Source organism: Polyergus mexicanus, unplaced genomic scaffold, assembly GCF_030449975.1.
Source record: "Polyergus mexicanus isolate NDT 795.1 unplaced genomic scaffold, iyPolMexi1.0 SCAF_24, whole genome shotgun sequence".
Classification (NCBI taxonomy): Eukaryota; Metazoa; Arthropoda; class Insecta; order Hymenoptera; family Formicidae; genus Polyergus; species Polyergus mexicanus.
This window is the reverse complement of record NW_027223344.1, coordinates 2,904,646-2,927,810: the sequence shown is the minus strand read 5'-3', so window position 1 is coordinate 2,927,810 and position 23,165 is coordinate 2,904,646. Positions and strand designations below refer to the sequence as shown.

Sequence of the window (23,165 nt, the reverse complement as noted above, 5' to 3'; positions counted from 1 at the left end):
CGTTTCCGATATAAAAACGCGCGATGACGTTCTAAGTAAACGAATAGACGTTGTGGAAAATTCCATTTCGAGAATAGAAACGAGCGTTAACGCTCTAGATAAACGAATCGATGTTTTAGATAAACGAATCAAAGGTTTAAGCGATCAAATCGAAGTCGCGAAAAAAACTATATCGCTCAACGCGACGGAGTCCTCGACGAGAAACGCGAACGATCGTAAAGTAATGTTCAATCAAGGTAAAGCAATACGAGAACTAAGTCAAAAATCGCATATCGCGACGAATTCCGCGGTGAAATACGAGACGAAGATACGAGAATTGGAAAATTCAACGTTACGATTGAAGAGAGACGCGGACGAGCTATCGGGAAGAGTGAGAGAACTGGCAAAGATTAGCGGGAGCGGCGAACCGCTCGAAAGAAAGATTAGCGGGAGCGGCGAACCGCTCGAAAGAGAGATTAGCGGAAGCGGCGATCCGCTCGAAAGAGAGATTAGCGGGAGCGGCGATCCGTTTGAAAAAGAGATTCAATTCAACGTTATTCTCGAGAGAAAGAAAAAAGAATTATGAGTGTTAAAAAACGAAGACTAGTCGAGGAATTGCACGCGCCCGCGAGAAGAAACTTCTCGCGTCGTCGCGTTGCGGTGCGCGGGTACGACGACCTATGGCAAGCGGATGTGGTCGAGATGCGTCCTTACGCGAGACTCAACAAAGGCCACAACTACATACTCACCGTTATCGACGTATTAAGCAAATACGCATGGGCTGTACCGCTTAAGAGCAAAAGCGCGAACGAGGTTACTCGAACGTTATCTAAAATAATACGAGACTCTAAGAGGTGTCCGAAAAATCTACAGACCGATAAAGGAAAAGAATTTTACAATGCCGATATGCGAAATTTTGCGAAGAAGCACGAAGTAAATCATTATTCGACATATTCGGTGATGAAAGCGTCGATAGTCGAACGATTCAATCGTACGCTCAAAAATTCTATGTGGAAGTACTTCACGCTAAACGGAACGTACAAGTGGATCGACGAGTTACCACGACTCGTCGAGGAATATAACACGCGAAAACATCGCACTATAAATATGAGACCTGTCGACGTAACTCCAAAAATTGCTGATAAACTTTTAAATACTGTATACAGCAATATAAAAATCGCGGCTCCGGCGAAATTCAAAGTAGCCGATCCGGTACGCGTCAGTAAATTTAAGACGATTTTCGAGAAAGGCTTCACACCCAACTGGACTACAGAGATTTTTCGAATAACTAAGATACAACGGACTAATCCCGTAACGTATCTATTAAAGGATTCGCGCGGCGAGCCGATCGCTGGAGGATTCTACGAGCACGAATTGTTGCGCGTTGGCGATCCCGACGTGTATCTCGTAGAAAAGGTACTGCGTCCAAAGGGTGACAAGATTTACGTGAAATGGTTAGGAATGGACGAATCGCACAATTCTTGGATAAATAAAACAGCTGTATTATGATAAAAATGTATTTTTATTAAATAAAACTACATATTATACATATTATACATATTATACATATTATACATATTATACAAAATTGTAGACATGTTAAAACTAAAATAATCGTATAATTATAAAACAAAAAAATCTTAGAAAAAATTGTAGCCATGTTAAAACTAAAATAATCGTATAATTATAAAACAAAGAAAATCTTAGAAAAAATTGTAGACATGTTAAAACTAAAATAATCGTATAATTATAAAACAAAGAAAAAAATAATAACACAATACAATTAAAATTAAGACTTGTGAAAATCGATTAACTGTTTAAATAATCGATTAGAGTGATTACCATTATTAATCTTTAAATCGTATAATTATAAAACAATCGTAATTTTGTACGAGTTCTCTCTTGCGCTCCATATAAATTCTTTCTCGCGCCGCTACGCGGCCGCCACATCCTGCGTTCTCTCTTTTGCGCTTTATGCGGACTCTTTTTTATATTTTATATATATTCTTCATCGCATTGTTAAGCGAACGTCGTATCTCGCGGTAACTTTATTCTCGCGGTAGCTTTATTCTCGCGTTGCTCTATATATAACACTTTCAAGAATATAATAAAGAGTCATGGAAATCATCGATCTGTCCAATTCGCGGCTAATCTCGACTCGATTTATGGCAAATTCTCGCATTCTGTCTCGTTTGCATGTAGCATAATATATGTTCGATGCTAATGAGGTAGAACGCGAATTTGCCAGATCGAGTCGAGATTTGCCAAGACTTGGACAGAATGGTGGTTTCCACGACTTTTACATCGCAAAAACACAAAAAGTTCGTTTTTTGGCGTTATATACGAATTTTTTCGCGTTCTATACGAGTTCTCTCTCGCACCGCTACGCGGCCGCCGTATCCTGCGTTCTCTCTTTCAAACTTTATAAGTACTCTTTCTCGCGCTCTGTATACATTCTCTATTACGTCACTATGATAACACTAAAACTTGCATTAACATTTTTTTCACATTATTCTACATAAAACACTTCCGAGAGCATAATAGAAAGATCGTGAAAATGTCCGATCAGTCCTATTTATAATAGATTTTAACAAAATCTATTATATATAAGACTGATCGAACATTTCCACGATTTTTTATTAAAATCTATTATAAATAAGACCGATTCATTTTTATTATTTTATTAAAATCTATTACAATAAATTATATTCAAATTATATCATTCGCGCAAAATGCGTGTTCTTCGAAACGATTCGTAGAACGTCCATCGATGTTTTAAATCTCGAAATTTCAAATCAAATAATACAATCCTGTGATGTAAAATTTATATACTTTGATATGAAATTTAGAAACACATCTCTTCACGATAATTCGTAGAATATTAATCAACGTAAAACGTTCACGAATATTTCGAGTCTTGAAATTTCAAATTAAAGAACACAAGCCTGTGATGTAAAACTTGTATACTTTGATATGAAATTTAGAAACGCGTCTCTTCGATATAATTTTTTCTTTTGAGTTAAAAATATATATTTCAGTTAGAAGTTCTTCTCGAACTATTATTTTCGGCGCAACCGCGAATTATATCGAAAATACAATGGTAATATATTATTTATAAAATATGTTTACTAACAATAAACTACTAACTAAAGTTTAAATGTTTTAAGAAACGTATAGTATTTTTTCGCTCCTTACAGCGGTATTTTATAATGTCCCCACGGTAACGTATTCGTAGTTCCCGATATCGTGTATCGTTTGTCATCGTGCGGACTGAGCGCGATCTTCAACTCCGATACTATATACATCTCGTGTAACTCGGATCTTATACAAAACTGCTCGCGCTTCATCTCGATCCCCTGTCGAAGACAGCGCGCGTAATCGTCAAACGTTATCGTTCTCGCGACAATGCCGCTCTTAACACCCTTGATTCTTTTTGTATCGCTTTTACCGGCGACTCGCAGCGCGTACATCTTCGCTCTGAGTCCGATAAATTCGGTCATAATCACGCCAGCGTTCTCATCCTTCATCGCACCGGGTATTTTCTTATTAGCGAGAGGCATTCCGTACGCGTTGCCCGTTGCGTAATCGCTTGTATCGAATTTGTCGATATCGCGCTTCATATTCTCGTACATGTCCTCGCACTCGACGCGATAAATGAGACTATCCGTATCGGTGTACATTATTCTACACTTATCTCGATACAATGGTAGCATGTACTCGTAGTGAAATTCGTATAAACGAATCTTAGATATGTCGAGAATGCACATACCTACATAAATCGGTTTATTGAATTTAACCTCGAGTTTACGCAATTCTACAGCTATGAGATCCTCCGCGAAAACGCTTCTACTGTGAAAATTCGGCTTCGCGATCATCGCCTCCGCGCCGTATCGCCCGTCCCATCGAGTCACGAATCGAACATTCGAATGATTGCGCACGTTCCCCATAGTTTTGCCAAACACGGCATTATTCATTAATTTGTATAGATTTTTCTCAAACTCGTTTTTCGCGTTAATTCGTAATAGTGTATTCAGTTCGATGTATTCGCGCAGCCATGAAGATTGCGCGAATCGCAATATTCTGTGTATTTTCGTAATGCGTAATCCGTGTCGAACGCATTGCTGCAAATTGCGATAATATATTACGTAACGGCTCTTATCCTACAGTGTGGCGAGAAGCTTCTCGTCTCGTTTTCCGGGCGGCTTATCGCGCGTCGGGCAGAATGGCAAGTCAGCGTGAGAATCGTGAAGGTCGGACGGATATGCAAGGTCGACCTCTAGAATATAACCGATAGGCGAGTCCGATGTCACGGACATTAAGTCAACGCTCGTAACGTTATCGACCCATCGAAAATTTTCGTAAGGCAACGATTGACACATCGCCCATCCATACAAATTATTTATATCGAAGTACATGAGATACGACGATGGTTCCGAAGGATCGTATGACTGTAAATATTTGTTATTAGCGCGCGCGTATCTGTTGGAACATTGACTTAGCCCGCCGCGTATTCCGCGTTCCACGAACATCACCATATCAATGTCGGTTAATAATTCGAATTGCACACCCGTATACTTTAACATAGCGTCCCATGTGTATCCCGGTAACGTGTAATAATACGCAGGATCTAAATTATAACTTCTCATACACGCGTCACGAAAATCACGAAAACATCGGCCAATAGAAGAACGTCGGTCTTTAAATACAAATCGCTATAATCGCCTAACGTTTCGACGCGAAATCGCTCCCAGACTCTTATCGCGCGCGCGTAATCGCTCTCAGATATCGCGTCACCGGTTAGCGAACTGTGAAAAGCCTCGCGCGGCGGTAGACAAGTCTCCAACAATTTATCTACGTCGTCGACATACTCGTACGGAAATACACCCTTTCGCGCGAGAAGCTCGAAATCGGCGTCGCTAAGATCGGAAAATTCCGAACGCGCGATCCTCAATTCGCTTTTGTCTAGATACGACGCCAATTTCTCGAGACTCGCGCTTAGAAATTTGAAAGAATCCACGAAACGCAATTTCAAGCGTTTCCCGAACCATCCCTCGTCCCACGCATCTTCGATGTTCTTCGTGAAAGAAATATACGTTTCTTTCGTTATCGGCAATATTTCCACGCTACCGGGAAAAGCGTTAGCTACATCTTTAATGATAAAATGCGCGTCGTAACCCGATAAATTGTGAAAGAATACGGGAATTACGTAAGTATCCTTATAATTTAAATTACAATTTGAATGCGCCGGACCTCTGTACCGTCCAATCAGATGACAGTGATCGCGCACGCGAGCGTCTCCCGATTCGAACGATTTCTCGCATATGCTGCAGCGCGTCGCGTTTACGAATCTCTCCCATTCATCCGATGTAAGATTCGTCATAGAAGCATCGATATCGAGAATAGTCTTCGCGCGAAGCGCTAGATCGTGCAGTTCTTTAACGAACCACAATACGCAATTTTCACCGCAATAAGCTCTGTAGGTAGCTCGTAGAGCTAACGCCATCGAGCGCGCATCGCGCGTAATATCCGGCGCTATAGACTTCGTGATGCTGAACGATAGATGTATTCGACGTTCTCCTCTCCTCTTTCTTCTTCAGTACGCATTCGAGATCAGCGTACACCACGAATGGAAGTCGCTCCTTTCTACTATAGTTGCGAAACTCTAACCATTTGTCGTCTTTGGTAGGAAGGACTATAGCGCACTCGTTCATCCTTCCGCAGTCCACGCTGTGAGCCGATAACTTATCGCTCGTTCGAAAATAGTGCATGCATCTGCGACATAACGCACATTTTTAAATCCCGCGCATTATCAACATCGCGCGACGATTTTTTTTAATTAGTACTCACCGATCGCATATATGCGATTTATGTCGTCTACCGCTCAGTTGCGAGCCGACGAGTCGCGATAGATTCTTGATCCACGCGAAATGCGTCGCGTTATCTCGTCGCGTCATATCGTCAAAATACAGCAGATTAATGTGTCTGTCCTTTTTATCGTCAGTGAGACGCAAAGGAACAACGCGACAACCGCCTTTTCCCTCCTTTTTATTTCGAACGGTGTACACATTAATAGATATGTCGTTAATACGTTCGAATCTAGTAATTTTGTTCAAACTCATAGGAAATTTAACGCCCTTCAGATTCAGCACTGTCGTGTAATGCGGGTACGAAGATTCCCGACCCGCGTTTTTTTCAGCTGGATACAGAGCGGCGACCACCGCCCATGCGAAACACGCATTGTCATTAGATTGCACGTTTATTACCGCTTTCTTCAACATGATCTCTCGCGGCAATTTGACGTGACATCCCGCGCGCATAGGATTGTATCTGTTCACGTTCACCGTTAAATTGAATATTCGCGATAACGCCCATCCGCTATCGCGCTCCTGAAATTCTTCCAACGAGGCTAGAGTAGCGTCGACCACCCGCTTCTCGTACCACTCTCGCAAGTCGGAAAGAGGTAGAAGCAGATAATTCTTCGTGACAATAGTCTTAACATCGATCTTGTCGCCCGAAACGAACTCGCCAATAAACACGGTATTGACCTTAACACCGTTATATTTATTCATAACATCGCGTATTCGATCGAGCACGGTATCTCTAGCGTCCTCGAGAAATCGTCGAGGTTCGATATAATCGAAATTAATAACCGCGCCGGTTAAAACGCGTCTAGAGAAAGCCGTCTCGATCTCGGACCACGAGAATCCCTCGCGTTCCTCTACACCGCCTCCCACGCGTTCGAAACGTCGACGCAGATCGTCTCTCGCGCCCGTTAATCGAACGATTCGAGCGATAAGAGAATTGATCGCTCCGGTCGATCTCCCTCGGCGCTCGCCTCGACATCTCTCCTGCAGAGACTCGAGACATTCGTCGCACCGTTGCGCCCACGCGCGATACGCGTTCTCCGTCGCGACGTCCCGCGCGCTATCGAGAAGATCGCGCGCCTCCATCGTTTCTCGATTCGTCACTCGTCGTCTAACGAACGTCAAGATTTTATACAAATAAACCACGTCTCTTCCTCGTCGTAATTCTCGATGTAGAATAAAGCTCTCGATGTCGAAAACCTCGTCGACGAGATCGCAAGCGGGCACCATCTCGCTATACACCGTTTTCGTCACGTGCGTCGATACGCTTTTCGCGAAACTCGAGCTACGCGCGCAATACGCGCAATATCTCTCGTTCTCCTCGAAATAATTTCCGTTCTCGAATCGGCAACCGAACTTAAAGAAACAATGCACGACGTGATTCACCTCCCACGAAAATTTCGGAATTCCGTATCGCTGTTTCCAATTGCGATAAAGCAAATAGCCATCGGCTCCGACATTCGCGAAAGGCTCGTCGAATCGCGTCTCGCTCGCCTCTCGCACGAACTCTTCCGCGAAGCCGATCTCTTCTATACAGTACAAACGGTCCTCTATATAACGTTCGCGTAGTTCTTTCTTCAAACAATTCGGTATCTCCAAATTCCATATATCCTCGATACTTCCGATTCGAACATTCACCGCTCTTCCGGCTAATCTCGTTAAAGCGCTCGGCGCGCGCTTCATCGCACCGCGAAATATTCTCGAACGTACTAATACCTCGAGACCGTCGCGGCGTCCTTTTATAACGGGGTAAAATAGCGAGGACGCGCCCCCGATTAACCGAACCGGATACTCGCTCTCGGACGCGTCTCGTCACCGGACGCGCGACGTCGCTGGAAAATGGAAAAAAACTCGCCCCCCCGAAACGCGACAAGCGCGCTCGTGCTAACGCGCGCCTCGAGAAGAGGAGAGCGACGAGGGACGCCCCTCCGTCCGCTCGACCGCCCACCGACGATCCCCCGCCCCCTCGACGCCGGGCGCCCGCCGCCCGCTCGCGGATCGCGCGCTAGAAGCGGCGCGCCCCCCAAAGAATCGCGACAGCGGATCGCGCGCTAGAAGCGGCGCGCCCCCCTAAAGAATCGCGACAGCGAATCGCGCGCTAGAAGCGGCGCGCGCCCCTAAAGAACGAGTCGCGTCAAGGTCGCGAATCGGGAGGAACCGCCACCCCCCGAGCGCTCTCGGCGACTCGTACCCACCGCTTCCCCCCGGCCGCGCTTCCCCTCTCACCCTACTTACCCCCCCATGCACCCGCCCAGCCCGCTCTCCATCCCTCGGGCGCCTACAAACTGCTCCGAAACTATCTCTCTCTCTTCCTCCCCAACGGTACCCTCTCTCTCACACTCACGACAAACTGAGCCAAAACCGGCCATACTATCCTACTACTGTCAAAAACATTTTTTGAATTGAGATTATAAAATTCTTGAGTTTATAAAAATATAAAATAAAATGACTTATTTAATGTTCAAATTTATATTTATTTATATCGTTTTACTTTAATTTAAATTAATATTAAATTTTATGTACTTACATCTTTTTTATATAATTATTTAATTCTATATACACATACATATTAGAATCTATATATATATATATATTGTGACGTTGCCGTCTCGCGCGCGTCCGCCGAGTCCCTCTCCGATCGAAAAGCGCGGACTAAAAGGCCGCGCCAGTCGAATCATTGCGAGAACCGTACCGTTACCTCCAGAGAGGCGTCATTAATTGAGATTTCGAGCTTGATATTAATTTAGTTTATGCTTTTCTTTCGTATGAATAATTCATTTGGGAGCCTCATCGGCGAAGGAGCGGAGAGTCGCTGAAACGTCACGGAAACTACGATCGCCAATCAAGGAAGATCTTAGAGGGGCAAGGAGCCAGCAATTTGGAAATCCAAATTATCTAACGGCCAAGCTAGCTACGTCACGACGGGATCCGGACCCGCACACGTGATGCGCGACGCACAGGACAGCGAGAAAATCCTCGCGCAAGGGCTCAGGCCCGTGCGGATACGGCCCCCGCGGCGGGACTGCAATCCTGCACCCGATGGCGTGACGCGGCCCCGGAAGAGACGGAAAGAAAGGTGGCAGCGATGTTTCCGGCCAAGCCGTTCGCCTTAGACCTCGCGACGGCCCCGCGGAACGGGCCCCAGCGAATTATTATTCGTAATACCGGGGGCGCGCGCATCCCCGTTACGACCGTGAGCGCGCCGCCCGCCGGCTACAACGCGTGATAACGCGTGATTGGTCGCGATAATACGCACCCCGTGTGCGCAGCCCCGGCCGGCCCACAGGTATCGATTCTGGATCGCGACGATCCAGAAGGAGACTGGCGTGAGCTTGCGTGCGAGTAACGGCGTAATCGAGAGGACTGGTTGTGGCGAGAACAATTGCGAGATCGTTGCTGCGTGAACGAGCGGAGAGGATCCCGGCGATCGACGGCGAAGAATTGTGAGCGCCAGAGGACTTCGTCGACCCCTGACCGTCCCGACGGGAGGAAGAGTACCGGTGAGGTTACCCTCCGCCATATTCGCCACTCGCGATTGCGCCCGGAATCGTTTCGTTCTGTCGTCGTCGCCGTGAATTCGTACTTTGGTGTACGGGCTAAGCCCGATTCTTTAGTGTAGATTTTCGCGTCACGGCCACGTCGTCAAGCGATTCGGGCCCCGGAACCTCGAAAGTATCGGTTTCCGCGGATCGAGACATTACCTCGCGTTTTTAAGAAACCGTGTGTCGTCTCTCTGGAGATTCGAATTCCGTAGATTATATTTGCGTTGGGTCTCGCACGTCTAGCGTTTAAGACTCGTTCATACTGTATGTCGGTCGTCTGAGTGTGAGTGTGTTTCGCGTCAATTTGTTATATTCTTTTTGTCTCTCGTTTGTGAATCTTCGCGTCGGAACTGTGCGTACACGCCCGATGCATCTGTCGTTCGCGATTATTATACGGGTTACGTGAGAGTGTGAATCGCGTAAATTCGACGTATCATGTCGGCTGTAAAGCACCGCGTCTCGAAATTGTGAGCGCGTTTTGGTGAGACTTTCCTCGCGATTCTTGCATGAATTGCGTGCGTGTGTGTGCCGAGCATTCGATTCTGCGTAAGATGTCCGTCCGAAATCGAAGCATGTCTGCGTTGTATTAAGTGCACGTTAATCTTAAGTTGCGTCGTAATAATTTCGCGGTAATAGCGGGCGATAATATCGCCGTTGGCGAGGCAATATCGAGAATTGATGCGGTCTTGCACCCGAATTATAGAAGAACGTAATATTCAATTTCTTCGCAGTGCGAGGCGTAATTCAAGCCGAGCGGACATTCCGGCTGATCTAACGGGTTGGTCTCGGCGTACGCCTTACGGGGTTTCGCGCCCCGCGTCTAACACCCAGTCTCGCAGCCGCGTTTCTTTTACTGCAGCCGTATATCCGCGTGGTTTATCATTACTATTCTCGAGGAGCTGCGGCTCCCGCTATTATAATAAATCTGTTAACCTCTTTGTTTAATTGGCGAGTTTCTTTTCAGTTGTGTTTGTCGTTTCCGTAATTGTCGCCTCTTGCATAAATTATCGCGTTCGATCGACACTCGCCCTGCCCCTCTACCGTTAGGCGAGCTAGTCAGCCCGTGGCGAATTCCGACAACTTGCTTTTGCGTTTACCTCGCGTTTATTTTGCGTGTTTCGTGAATTGATACGTGAAAGATCGTATCTGGCGCCCAAGTTCGATTCTCGCGATTATCTCTCGGATCTCGTCACGGTACGCGCGGAACTCCTAACATCCCGTTCCCACCTGGCGCGTGGACCCCTTTTTCTCCGTTTTCCCGTTTTTGTCAACGACCATTTCGCTTCTCCCCTTCGGCGAATTAGCTCCTGTTCGTCGACGCAATTTACACCCGCGCAACGGAGAGAACGAGTCGGCGGCCGCGTTTATCGCTCAGCCGCGAGACGGTAGAAAAGTCGTCGCAATATATATATATATATATATAAACATGGTGTCCCATCAAAACTGGTCACCCTATTTGATCTTATTAATTAAAAAATTTAAATTATAACAGATATGTATGAAATACTTTATTATGAACATAGTGGTTGCTAACAAAAATGAAAACGGAAAAATATGCATAATATTTTTTTATTAATATCAATATATCGATAAAATAAAAGTTATACTTTTTCAGACAAATACAATGATGTGTGATGCTAATATATTTTACATATTATCTTTATATTTTACGAATTTTATCGGTTTGAAATCTCGCAGGTGACATATATTTTTTCATTTTTGATGATGCGATAAGTCTATTTTCTGCCTCATTGTTATGATGAAATGACAACGTGATATACGTCAATCTGTAAGACACGAATTAGAAATTAGCCATATCGTGGGGCCAAAAGCGAAAAGGTAAATGTTGGCCACGAAATTTCAAGCCAATAAAACTCTTGGAGTGTAAAATATTTACATTAAATAATACATTGTTGTATCCGTCTGCAATAGTGGTACAATGATTATTATTATTTTTATATTGAAATTTAATATCATTATGAAAAAATTATGCACATTTCTCCGTTCATAAACACAGATAATTGTTGTAAACAAATACGCTTACAATAGAGTTCGGTTTAAACAATTTACTTGTTATGATTTTCCTCTTTTAGTTTTAAATATAAAAGAAGGTTGCCACTTTTGGTGGGACATCCTGTATAAAATGAATTTTTTACGTAAATAATTTTCTAATTCGTGTCTTAATTTCTAATTCGTGTCTTACAGATTGACGTATATCACGTTGTCATTTGATCATAAAAATGAGGCAGAAAATAGACTTATCGCATCGTCAAAAATGAAAAGATATATGTCACCTACGAGATTTCAAACCGGTAAAACTCGTAAAATATAAACATATGTAAAATATTAGCATTATACATCATTGTATTTGAAAGAGTATAACTTTTATTTTATCGAAATATTGATATATTAATAAAAAAATATTATGCATATTTTTTCGTTTTCATTTTTGTTAGCAATCACTATGCTCGTAATAAAGTATTTCATAAATATTTGTTATAATTTAATATTTTTAATTTATAAGATTAAATAGGATGCCCATTTTTGATGGGACACCATGTATATATATAAAAAATACAAAATTGTGCCAACTCTCGTGAGCGAGTAGAGCAAAGGACTTTTACATTCAGTTTACTATGTTTTACGCAATGACAAGTGTTGGTACAATCTTTTTGCGTGAAATTGGCACCCGATTTTAACCAGATCAAATTTTGAAGTTTGTTTCTCATAGAATTTCGCCTGCAGGTGATTGCAGTAATAATTGTTTTGTTTGTAGTTGAAATATAAATATGATAGCGATTTTTAAATGACAGTAAGGAATTTATTTATAACTAGAGCGCAACTGGCATCAGATTATAATCTGAAATCTTTTGTAATTGTTTGTAGTACAAGAATTTTTGTTTATAGTTGAAAAATAAATAAATAAATTACCAACAAATTAATTAGTGAAACTACGAAATGTTAACTAACAAAAAGTAGGCAATCAGGAGCAAGCGCAGTGTGTAGGATGTAATTAGATTTATTGACAATAGAAAATTATATGTAAATAAAATTCGCCAATGTTTTGGTCTTTTTTGAGACTCTCTTCAGCGCGAAACAAAATTAATAGATAACTTTTACATAATATTATAAATCAATGATCGCAAATAAATAAATACATAATAATAAATAATAATAAATAAATAAATAATTAATTAATAGATAAATGGTACAACAGTCAAATAAATAAGAATCAACCACCGCATAGCAAGTCAGTACATATAAAGATCAAATGTCAACGGAATAGAATGATCGATATAAAGATTTTCTTATAATTCTTGTACCACAAACAATTACAAACGATTTTAGATTATAATCTGATGTTGAGCCCAGTTGGGCTCTAATTATAAATTAATTCCTTACTGTCATTTAAAAATCGCTATCATATTTATATTTCAACTGCAAACAAAACAATTATTACTGCAATCACTTGCAGGCGAAATTCTATGAGAAACAAATTTCAACATTTGACTTGGTTAAAATCGGGTGCCAACTTCACGCAAGTCAATCTGTATTACATTTACCTTATATATAAATAATACTAACCTTGTGACCCTTATCTTTTTTAAAGAAAGTCTGCGGACAGAGAGAGGCAAGCGTTTCTCACTACACTTTTGTCCCATTATGTGGACACACTATATATTATAAATTAAAAACACAAAAACGCAGTTTTTTCACTTTAACGTGTTATAACGCGTTATAACGGTTGAGCGATAATCTCTTGTTACGCGTATTGACAAAACATACGCGACGAACTGAGACTAAGCTGCCGCGCACTGATAGGATCGCGTACGTCTGTTTGCATGTATGTGTGCATACAGCCGACTTACTGCCCGATACATACATACTTACGTACTGACTGCTATAGATATCGCGTTATGATGAAAATGAAAACTAATGCACATCTTTATAAATGTTTATCTTTATAAATTAATATTCTATAACTGAATAAAAACACTGTTTTTATATTGCTAAATTAATTTTACACATAAAATTATTTATATTTTACGAAACATTATATAAACTGAATTATATAGATTATTCTGTATAATTAATAATAATTGTATTATCTTTGTATATTACACATTATATGCTATATACAAGGTGTTCCTTAAAATTTCGAGATTTAAATTTTGCAATGGAATAATTCTGGAAATATTAAATAACATAAATTTTTATCAAATTATTTTTAAGCAGTATTTTCCAAAATGTAATAACTTTCACTTTACAACTTACGATTTAGATGATCGCCTGTGATTCTTTACGTCTGTTGTGCCTCTAGCCGCTAAGGAAGAGGTCTTTTGGGATTTGTACGCCCAAAGGATTAGGATCCACGCTCGAAATAAGACACTCCCGGACGTTAGGTATAATTTAGTATATTTTGCAAGATTTAATACTTTCACTTATTCGCGATTATAATAGTCGGGCGCGATACGTACGGTACTTCGATAATATTGAGCGAACTAGTAGTCTGCGAGTCGTCTCTCTCGAGTCGTCTCTTTCGCGAGGTGCATCTCGCGCTTATTATATGTTCGAAATCGAACTAAGCATAAATAATCACGGTCAACATAACGAGCGTGATAGCAAGGCGCAGCTTGATCACGCTCAAAATTCGGCGCGCTGGCGGACATCTCGCGCGTCGCGCGGCCCTCCGCAAATCAGAGCGCGCTTCGTCAGCGGCGCTTAGCAAATCGCGCCCGGCCCGCGGCATTGTTCGGGCCTATCGATGCGGGCCACGCAGCGGTCACCCGAGAGAGCCGAAATTAATAACAAAATGCAATAACAACGTTCAATTTAAACTAATCATCGCAAACAACAACCGGCGCGATCTTTTGTGACAAACAAGTCGAATATTCTAGAAGCAGCAAAAGAACGGTTGTATATAAGCGCTCTCGGGGAACCGCCGGGCGCACTCGATCGTGAATTACATCCGTGACAGTGTGTTATTATATCGTCTAAACTCTCGTGATAGAAAAGCCGTCGCCTTTTCAGTTCGTACTCTCGCATGCGAAACGCGAAGTTTTCGATAGTGATAAAGGAGATTTCTCGTCGCTCGCGATTAATCTCTCGCAATTAAAACGCGCCGTTATTCTGTCGCTCGCGGAATCGCGCCGTTCACACCGCCGCTTGCGGTGTTCAAAATCTTGCAGGGCTTCGCTCGCCCACGTCCACTTCTCGCGCGCACATTATATCTCTTAATTAATTAGGTCGTTGATTGGGGAGGAGTGTGGTGTCCCTGACCGGAGCATGTCTCGTGCTCCGCTTGTCAGTCTGTCTCGTCAGCTGCTTACTCAGCTTCCGAGAACTTGACCGTGACTTCCTTCTTTTTAGTCACGTATCTTACTTTTATTTTATTAATATCCTTTTATTACTTTGCTCTTTCTTAATTATCTTTCCTTGATCTCTTTTCTAATTTTAATGCTTTGCTTTACTCAGCTCTTTCTTACACTTTTCTGTGTCACTTTATTGTTTTATTCTTTAATATATTAAGAAATTGGTCGGGTTACGACATCTCTCCCCCTTTGGAAAAAGAAAATTAACTATACGTGAATTTTCGTCTACATATTTTTTCGGTATACATTTTTCGCATTTTACAATTGTTTCTTATATTTACTTTATTTTAATATAACATCGCAGTGTTAGTTATCGCGGTGTCGGTTTCTATCTTAGCTGTTCTCTTCGATCCGCTTGCGGTGCCGTAGATGTGCTCTTGAATTATTTTCGGTTTGCACATCGGATTTATGTTAGTTTCTGATAATTTTTTCTTTTTCGTCTTACATTTTTTCTTAGCGTATATAATTGCTATTATGGTAATTATTATTATTATTGTTATTCCTGTGCAACTTGAAACTACGGGATATATAATGTGTCCGTTAGTAGGGAAATAACTGTTATTTAAGTCTTCGTTTGTGTCGTCAAGTCTTTCGCTTAGATCCCTTAATTCTGTCGGGTTTCTAATGACTTTTCGTAATTTTATCGGTCTAATTTTGTCCAATGTTTTTTCGTTTCGTTCGTTGTGTGTTATCGTAAGATTGTAGTCTGGTAGCTTTGTCTGTACGATCGTTATTATCGCGGGCTTTTTTGTCCGTATTATGACGTCTTGTGTTGTTAGTTTACATTTTTCTTTTAATGTGATTTGTCCGCTTTCTTTTATTTCTATTTTTCGCGTTGCGTCGTTTTTGCACGTTATTTCGATCGGTTGGTTTGCTCGTGTAGAGTATAACCATGAGTTCGCATTACTCAGCGCTATCCATATTGTTGTATTCGTGTGTATGTGTCGAATATTACAATTGTTTGTGTATGTTTCTAATTGTATTCCTTGTATGCCTATCAGTATTGAATTCATTAGCCTTTGAAATGTGGCTGGCGCATTTTTTAATCCAAAGGGCATTCTATTGTATTCGTAATGCCCGTGAGGTGTGGAAAAAGCAGTTTTGCCTTTGTCGCCTTCTTCCATCGGAATTTGGTGGTATCCGGATGCTAAATCCAGTGTTGTAAAGTACTTGGCGTTTCCCAGCTGATCTAATATATCAGTTATATTCGGTAGGGGAAATGAATCTCCTATAGTTAGATCATTTAATTTTCTGAAATCTACGACTACTCGTAATTTCGGTTTTCCTGACGCATCGGCTTTCTTAGGGACTACCAATAACGGTGCGTTCCACTGACTCGTGCTTGGTCGGATTATTTTATTTCTTAACATTTCTCGGACTTGTCGATTTACTTCCTCTTTATGCTTCTCCGGCAGGCGATAAGGCCGTACGTTGACCGGTGAGCTATTTGCTTGCGTTGCAATCTTATGCGCGACGGTATCTGTGCATGTCAGTGGTTCTCCTTCGATATGCATCACGTCGCTAAAATCCTGACAGATTTCCATTATTGTTTTCTTTTCTTCTTTATTTAAATGTTGTGTACGTAATAATCGTAATACCTTTTCACTACGCGGAATTACTTCCTCTTTATTTAGCGTTCGTATTACGTTAATTTCTTCTGTTTCACCTCGTTTGATTTCCTCTATATTTACTTGCGGCATTAGCATTTCGATTGTGTTATCCGTTGTATTTATAATGCTGGCTGCACATAGGTAATTCGTAGGTTCTACTAGGCAATTACCTATGAATATTCCTGGTATCGTTTCTTCTGCCTTTATCACGCCTATCGTGTTCTTGTCAGTAGCGACCTGTATTATAGTTTCGCTACGTGGTTTCAGCGTCATTTTTAGATAGGGGTAAAGCTTTAAGATATGCTGTCCTACCTTTAATTATTTTGTTTTATAATTGCAAGTGGCTTGATGTTTTCGTAGGAAATCAACTCCTAGTATTCCGTCATATTCTATCGGAAAATCATCCTTAACAACGTACATAGTGTGCTTAATTCGGCGCTCTCTCAGAGTTATTGTCGCCTTAAATTTTCCAAGTGTACATATCTTATGTCCCGTTACGCCGGTGAGCGTTATTTTTTCTTCTTCTATTAACGTTTCGCCTTTTAAATGTTTCACTTTAATTAATGATATTGCGGCTCCTGTATCGAATAGTAAATTTATTTTTTCGCGTTTCGCTTCTCGCATTGGTAATGTGACGAGGTCCAATCCTGTCTATATAAGCGGCGTATCTTTGAAGTGTGATACTTGATATTCCATTGCAGGTCGGTGCGATTTTCTTTCGTTCCTTTCCTCCTCATCGCTACTTTGCGTGGAGTTAAATTTCTTTTTTCCTTGCTCGCTATTCTTGCGGTTTTTATTTTCCGGTCGCGAATTATATTGTTTGATTCGGCTCGATTGATCTCTTTTGGGTCGTCCGTGTAATAACCAACATTCTTCGCGATCATGTCCGGATTTCTTGCAATAGTGGCAATATTTATTTACCGTATTTACGCGGGGTTGTCTATCAGGTTTCGGCAATGAGAATCGATTTGTGTATCGGCTAGTTCGACAATCTCGGCCGTAATGCCCAATTTTTCCGCATTTTTGACATTGCACGTTTATTTTATTTTCTTGTTTATAGGTCGGTGTGAAATTTATTTTGCTTCGCGTACCGGTCGCGGGTGGTCCTTTAACCTTTTCTTCCGCGCTGGCCGCTGCTATTGCTTCTTGCAACGTAGCATATCCTCGCGATCAAACAATTGTTTTAATTTTGTCCTGCAATCCTATCTGGAAATTCTCTAAGGCTTGTTGTTGTATTATTTCTATTATTGCGCGTTTATTATCTACTGTATGATGTCGTCCTTCCATCATTGATTCGTATAGCTCCATGGCTAATTTGTCTGCTCTAAGTCCGTAAGTTCGTGCGCTTTCTCCGTTTTTCTGTTTTAGCGTATTGAATTCGATTTGTAGATGTGTCGTACTCTTTTTACTCGCATAGCAGACCTCTAATTCATTTTTTAATTGTGCGAAGTCTCGAATTTTTCGCGTTTGGAAATCTAGCATCGCTCTGCCTTTTAATTTCGTGCATAATACTGCTCCTAATAGCGTTACTTCATCTAACGGGTCGATGTGTTCTACTGCATATGTAGTCGCGCTCAAAAATTCTTGTAATTTATTAGGTGATCCGTCGAATTCCGGAATCATTCCACGAGCCTCTTTTAATGGTAAAAATCCGCGTCCTCTTCGATGTCGTACGTCCTCGGGTGTGAACTCGTATACGGTCTCGGTTCTTTCTCCCGGCGGAGTTCTATGCCCGTTGTTTTGTCGGGGTTGCGGTCCTCTAATTTTCAAATCGTATATCTCGGCATGCATACTTCTAATTTCTCGTCTCATTTCCTCTCTCATTTCCCGCAATATTTCCCTAAAGTCGTCGGCTGCTTCGTCCGTCTTTTTCTGCGGTTTGTGCTGAGCTTGCGCGTTTGATTGTGTCGCGTTTCTGATTGCTTCTTCTTGTAATCGCCTAATTCCCTCATCGATATCTTCTGATGTGATGGGTTGCGATGCGGAACTGTTTGAGTTATACATGTCTCGAATGCGATAGATTTCGTCGGGGTCAAAGATACTTGAATTGTATGACGTTAGTGAGAATTCGCGGCGGTGTGTTAGTCTACTAGACGCGCTTATTGATGATTCGACCTCAACATCTAGTTCTATATTGTTCGCTATTAAACTGTTATCTAATTCGCCAAATGGAAATTCGCGTTCGATTACAACGTTTGCTCCGAGTTCTGGTTCGGACAAATTCTCGCTTGAATTTAATGCGCTTAGATTTCTTCATACGTTATCGCGTATATCCCGGAGTGCTTCTACTGCTACTCTTATAGGGTTTACTGCGCTATTTCTAATGGCTCTATTCGCTGGTTCGCTAAATAGCCACGATTTATTCGCTACGCTTTTCTGTGGTGCGTTTCGGTTTTCCGACATTCACGCGTTTACAAATTTTGATTTCTCGACTTACAATAATACGATGAGCAGCATTCTCTCGTTCGATGTCGGCCGTCGAGCGTTGATCGTCGCGTGCCGTTGAGATAGGTTGGTGCGCCTTCTCAGGTTGCGCTTCTCGTTGTCGCCTCGATATACCGGGTGTCTCGAAGTTCCTGCTAGACTTCCTTTTCCCTCGGTTGTAGGTGTCGACTGTCTGACGGAGTTATCCTTGCTGTCTCTCGTTCTGTCGATTCCACAAAATTTTCTGCTTCGTGGACCTTTGCCGGTGTTGATCTTATTAGAGCTGGCGTATCCCACCGCTGCCACCAATTAATGTTGTGCCTCTAGCCGCTAAGGAAGAGGTCTTTTGGGATTTGTACGCCCAAAGGATTAGGATCCACGCTCGAAATAAGACACTCCCGGACGTTAGGTATAATTTAGTATATTTTGCAAGATTTAATACACTTTCACTTATTCGCGATTATAATAGTCGGGCGCGATACGTACGGTACTTCGATAATATTGAGCGAGCGAGTAGTCTGCGAGTCGTCTCTCTCGAATCGTCTCTTTCGCAAGGTGCATCTCGCGCTTATTATATCTCTTAATTAATTAGGTCGTTGATTGGGGAGGAGTGTGGTGTCCCTGACCGGAGCATGTCTCGTGCTCCGCTTGTCAGTCTGTCTCGTCAGCTACTTACTCAGCTTCCGGGAACTTGACCGTGACTTCCTTCTCTTTAGTCACGTATCTTACTTTTATTTTATTAATATCCTTTTATTACTTTGCTATTTCTTAATTATCTTTCCTTGACCTCTTTTCTAATTTTAATGCTTTGCTTTACTCAGCTCTTTCTTACACTTTTCTGTGTCACTTTATTGTTTTATTCTTTAATATATTAAGAAATTGGTCGGGTTACGACACGTCTAATAATTGATAACCGAGCATTTAAAGTTTCACTTACTTTATATACAATAATTAATTGATAAATTACCAAATTTTAATATCAATCTTGTTACTAATAAAATACTAATAACATATAAATATATATAAAAATTAATATATATATATATATACTTTCATTTTTATATAAAGTTCCCAACTTTTGATTATCAACTTTTTGATATCAACATGTCTAAAACAAAAATATAATAAGTAATTCAATTCAATACCGAGTTGAACTTGTTAGTTATTACCTGATAATATATATATATATATATATATATTGCGACGACTTTTCCTACCGTCTCGCGGCTGAGCGATAAACGCGGCCGCCGACTCGTTCTCTCCGTCGCGCGGGTGTAAATTGCGCCGACGAACAGGAGCTAATTCGCCGAATGGGAGAGGCGGAATGGTCGTTGACAAAAACGGGAAAACGGAGAAAAAGATCCACGCGCCAGGTGGGAACGGGATGTTAGGAGTTCCGCGCGTACCGTGACGAGATCCGAGAGATAATCGCGAGAATCGAACTTGGGCGCCAGATACGATCTTTCACGTATCAATTCACGAAACACGCGAAATAAACGCGAAAGAAATTTGTCGGAATTCGCCACGGGCTGACTAGCTCGCCTAACGGTAGAGGGGCAGGGCGAGTGTTGATCGAACGCGATAATTTATGCAAGAGGCGACAATTACGGAAACGACAAACACAACTGAAAAGAAACTCGCCAATTAAACAAAGAGATTAACAGATTTATTATAATAGCGGGAGCCGCAGCTCCTCGAGAATAGTAATGATAAACCACGCGGATATACGGCTGCAGTAAAAGAAACGCGGCTGCGAGACTGGGTGTTAGACGCGGGGCGCGAAACCCCGTAATGCGTACGCCGAGACCGACCCGTTAGATCAGCCGGAATGTTCGCTCGGCTTGAATTACGCCTCGCACTGCGAAGAAATTGAATATTACGTTCTTCTATAATTCGGGTGCAAGACCGCATCAATTCTCGATATTGCCTCGCCAACGGCGATATTATCGCCCGCTATTACCGCGAAATTATTACGACGCAACTTAAGATTAACAGGCACTTAATACAACGCAGACATGCTTCGATTTCGGACGGACATATTACGCAGAATCGAATGCTCGGCACACACACGCACGCAATTCATGCAAGAATCGCGAGGAAAGTCTCACCAAAACGCGCTCACAATTTCGAGACGCGGTGCTTTACAGCCGATATGATACGTCGAATTTACGCGATTCACACTCTCACGTAACCCGTATAATAATCGCGGAAGACAGTTGCATCGGGCGTGTACGCACAGTTTCGACGCGAAGATTCACGAACGAGAGACAAAAAGAATATAACAAATTGACGCGAAACACACTCACACTCAGACGACCGACATACAGCACGAACGAGTCTTAAACGCTAGACGTGCGAGATCCAACGCAAATATAATCTACGGAATCCGAATCTCCAGAGAGACGACACACGGTTTATTAAAAACGCGAAGTAATGTCTCGATCCGCGGAAACCGATACTTTCGAGGCTCCGGGGCTCGAATCGCTTGACACGTGGCCGTGACGCGAAAATCTACACTAAAGAATCGGGCTTAGCCCGTACACCAAAGTACGAATTCACGGCGACGACGACAGAACGAAACGATTCCGGGCGCAATCGCGAGTGGCGAATATGGCGGAGGGTAACCTCACCGGTACTTTTCCTCCCGTCGGGACGGTCAGGGGTCGACGAAGTCCTCTCGTGCTCACAATTCTTCGCCGTCGATCGCCGGGCTCCTCTCCGCTCGTTCACGCAGCAACGATCTCGCAATTGTTCTCGCCACAAACAGTCCTCTCGATTACGCCGTTACTCGCACGCAAGCTCACGCCAGTCTTTTCCTGGATCGTCGCGATCCAGAATCGATACTTGTGGGCCAGCCGGGGTTGCGCACACGGGGTGCGTATTATCGCGACCAATCACGCGTTGTAGCCGGCGGGCGGCGCGCTCACGGTGGTAACGGGGGTGCGTGCGCCCCCGGTATTACGAACAATAATTCGCTGGGGCCCGTTCCGCGGGGCCGTCGCGAGGTCTAAAGCGAACGGCTTGGCCGGAAACATCGCTGCCACCTTTCTTTCCGTCTCTTCCGGGGCCGCGTCACGCCATCGGGTGCAGGATTGCAGTCCCTCCGCGGGGACCGGATCCGCACGGGTCTGAGCCCTTGCGCGAGGATTTTCTCGCTGTCCCGTGCGTCGCGCATCACGTGTGCGGGTCCGGATCCCGTCGTGACGTAGCTAGCTTGGCCGTTAGATAATTTGGATTTCCAAATTGCTGGCTCCTTGCCCCTCTAAGATCTTCCTTGATTGGCGATCGTATTTTCCGTGACGTTTCAGCGACTCTCCGCTCCTTCTTCCGATGAGGCTCCCAAATGAATTATTCATACGAAAGAAAATCATAAACGAAATTAATATTAAGCTCGAAATCTCAATTAATGACGCCTCTCTGGAGGTAACGGTACGGTTCTCGCAATGATTCGACTGGCGCGGCCCTTTAGTCCGCGCTTTTCGATCGGAGAGGGACCCGGCGGACGCGCGCGAGACGGCAACGTCACAATATATATATATATATACGTATATTTCCATCTTTATATATAAATTCACAAATATATATATATAAATACACACGCGTTATCAGCATATTACAAAATAATTTCGGCATTCAATTGATTAATTAATTATTTTATTTTTGTTTTAGATATGTTGATATTAAAAAGTTGGGAACTTCATATAAAAATGAAAGTATATAATATTTATATGTTATTAGTATTTTATTAGTAACAAGATTGATATTAAAATTTGGTAATTTATCAATTAATTATTGTATATAGAATAAGTGAAATGCTCGGTTATCAATTATTAGACCCATGAATCACAGGCGATAATCTAAATCGTAAGTTGTAAAGTGAAAGCTATTACATTTTAGAAAATACTGGTTAAAAATAAATTGATAAAAATTTATGTTATTTAATATTTCTAGAATAATTCCATTGCAAAATTTAAATTTCGAAATTTTAAGGGACTTGTATATAGCATATAATGTGTAATATACAAAGCTAATACAATTATTATACAGAATAATCCATATAATTAATTTTACATAATGTTTTCGTAAAATATAAATAATGTTTTTATGTATAAAATTAATCTAGCAATTATATTATATTAAAAAAAAAAAAAAAAAAAAAAAAATTTGCAAAAGAGTACCTGCGCATATTAGCGCAGGTACATATCCGGATGGTGCGGACGATGCGGGGGGCACATATCCAGATGATGCGGGCACATATCCAGATGATGCGGACTATGGGGATTATACGGGGGGGGGGGGGTATTATCTGCAGATAGCGGCGACTCACGGCTTACTCGGGTTCGAACCCGAGTGTATGCGGTAACAAACAAGCCT

General features: G+C 42.2%; 1 protein-coding gene and 1 pseudogene across 1 annotated transcript; both read right to left on the bottom strand.

The window, feature by feature from the left end:
* Positions 1 to 5,822: 5,822 nt before the first annotated feature.
* LOC138943023 (uncharacterized) lies at positions 5,823 to 6,612 on the bottom strand. The gene has a single exon (XM_070313543.1). The coding sequence runs from the start codon at positions 6,546 to 6,548 to the stop codon at positions 5,823 to 5,825; it is 726 nt and encodes a 241-aa protein (XP_070169644.1). The 5' UTR covers positions 6,549 to 6,612.
* A 10,406-nt stretch (positions 6,613 to 17,018) lies between these two features.
* On the bottom strand, positions 17,019 to 18,371 carry LOC138942875 (uncharacterized; annotated as a pseudogene).
* Between the last annotated feature and the right edge of the window lie 4,794 nt (positions 18,372 to 23,165).

Coding starts and splice junctions, on each gene's coding strand:
- LOC138943023 (XM_070313543.1), bottom strand. CDS start 6,548: ATGAATAAATATAACGGTGTTAAGGTCAATACCGTGTTTATTGGCGAG.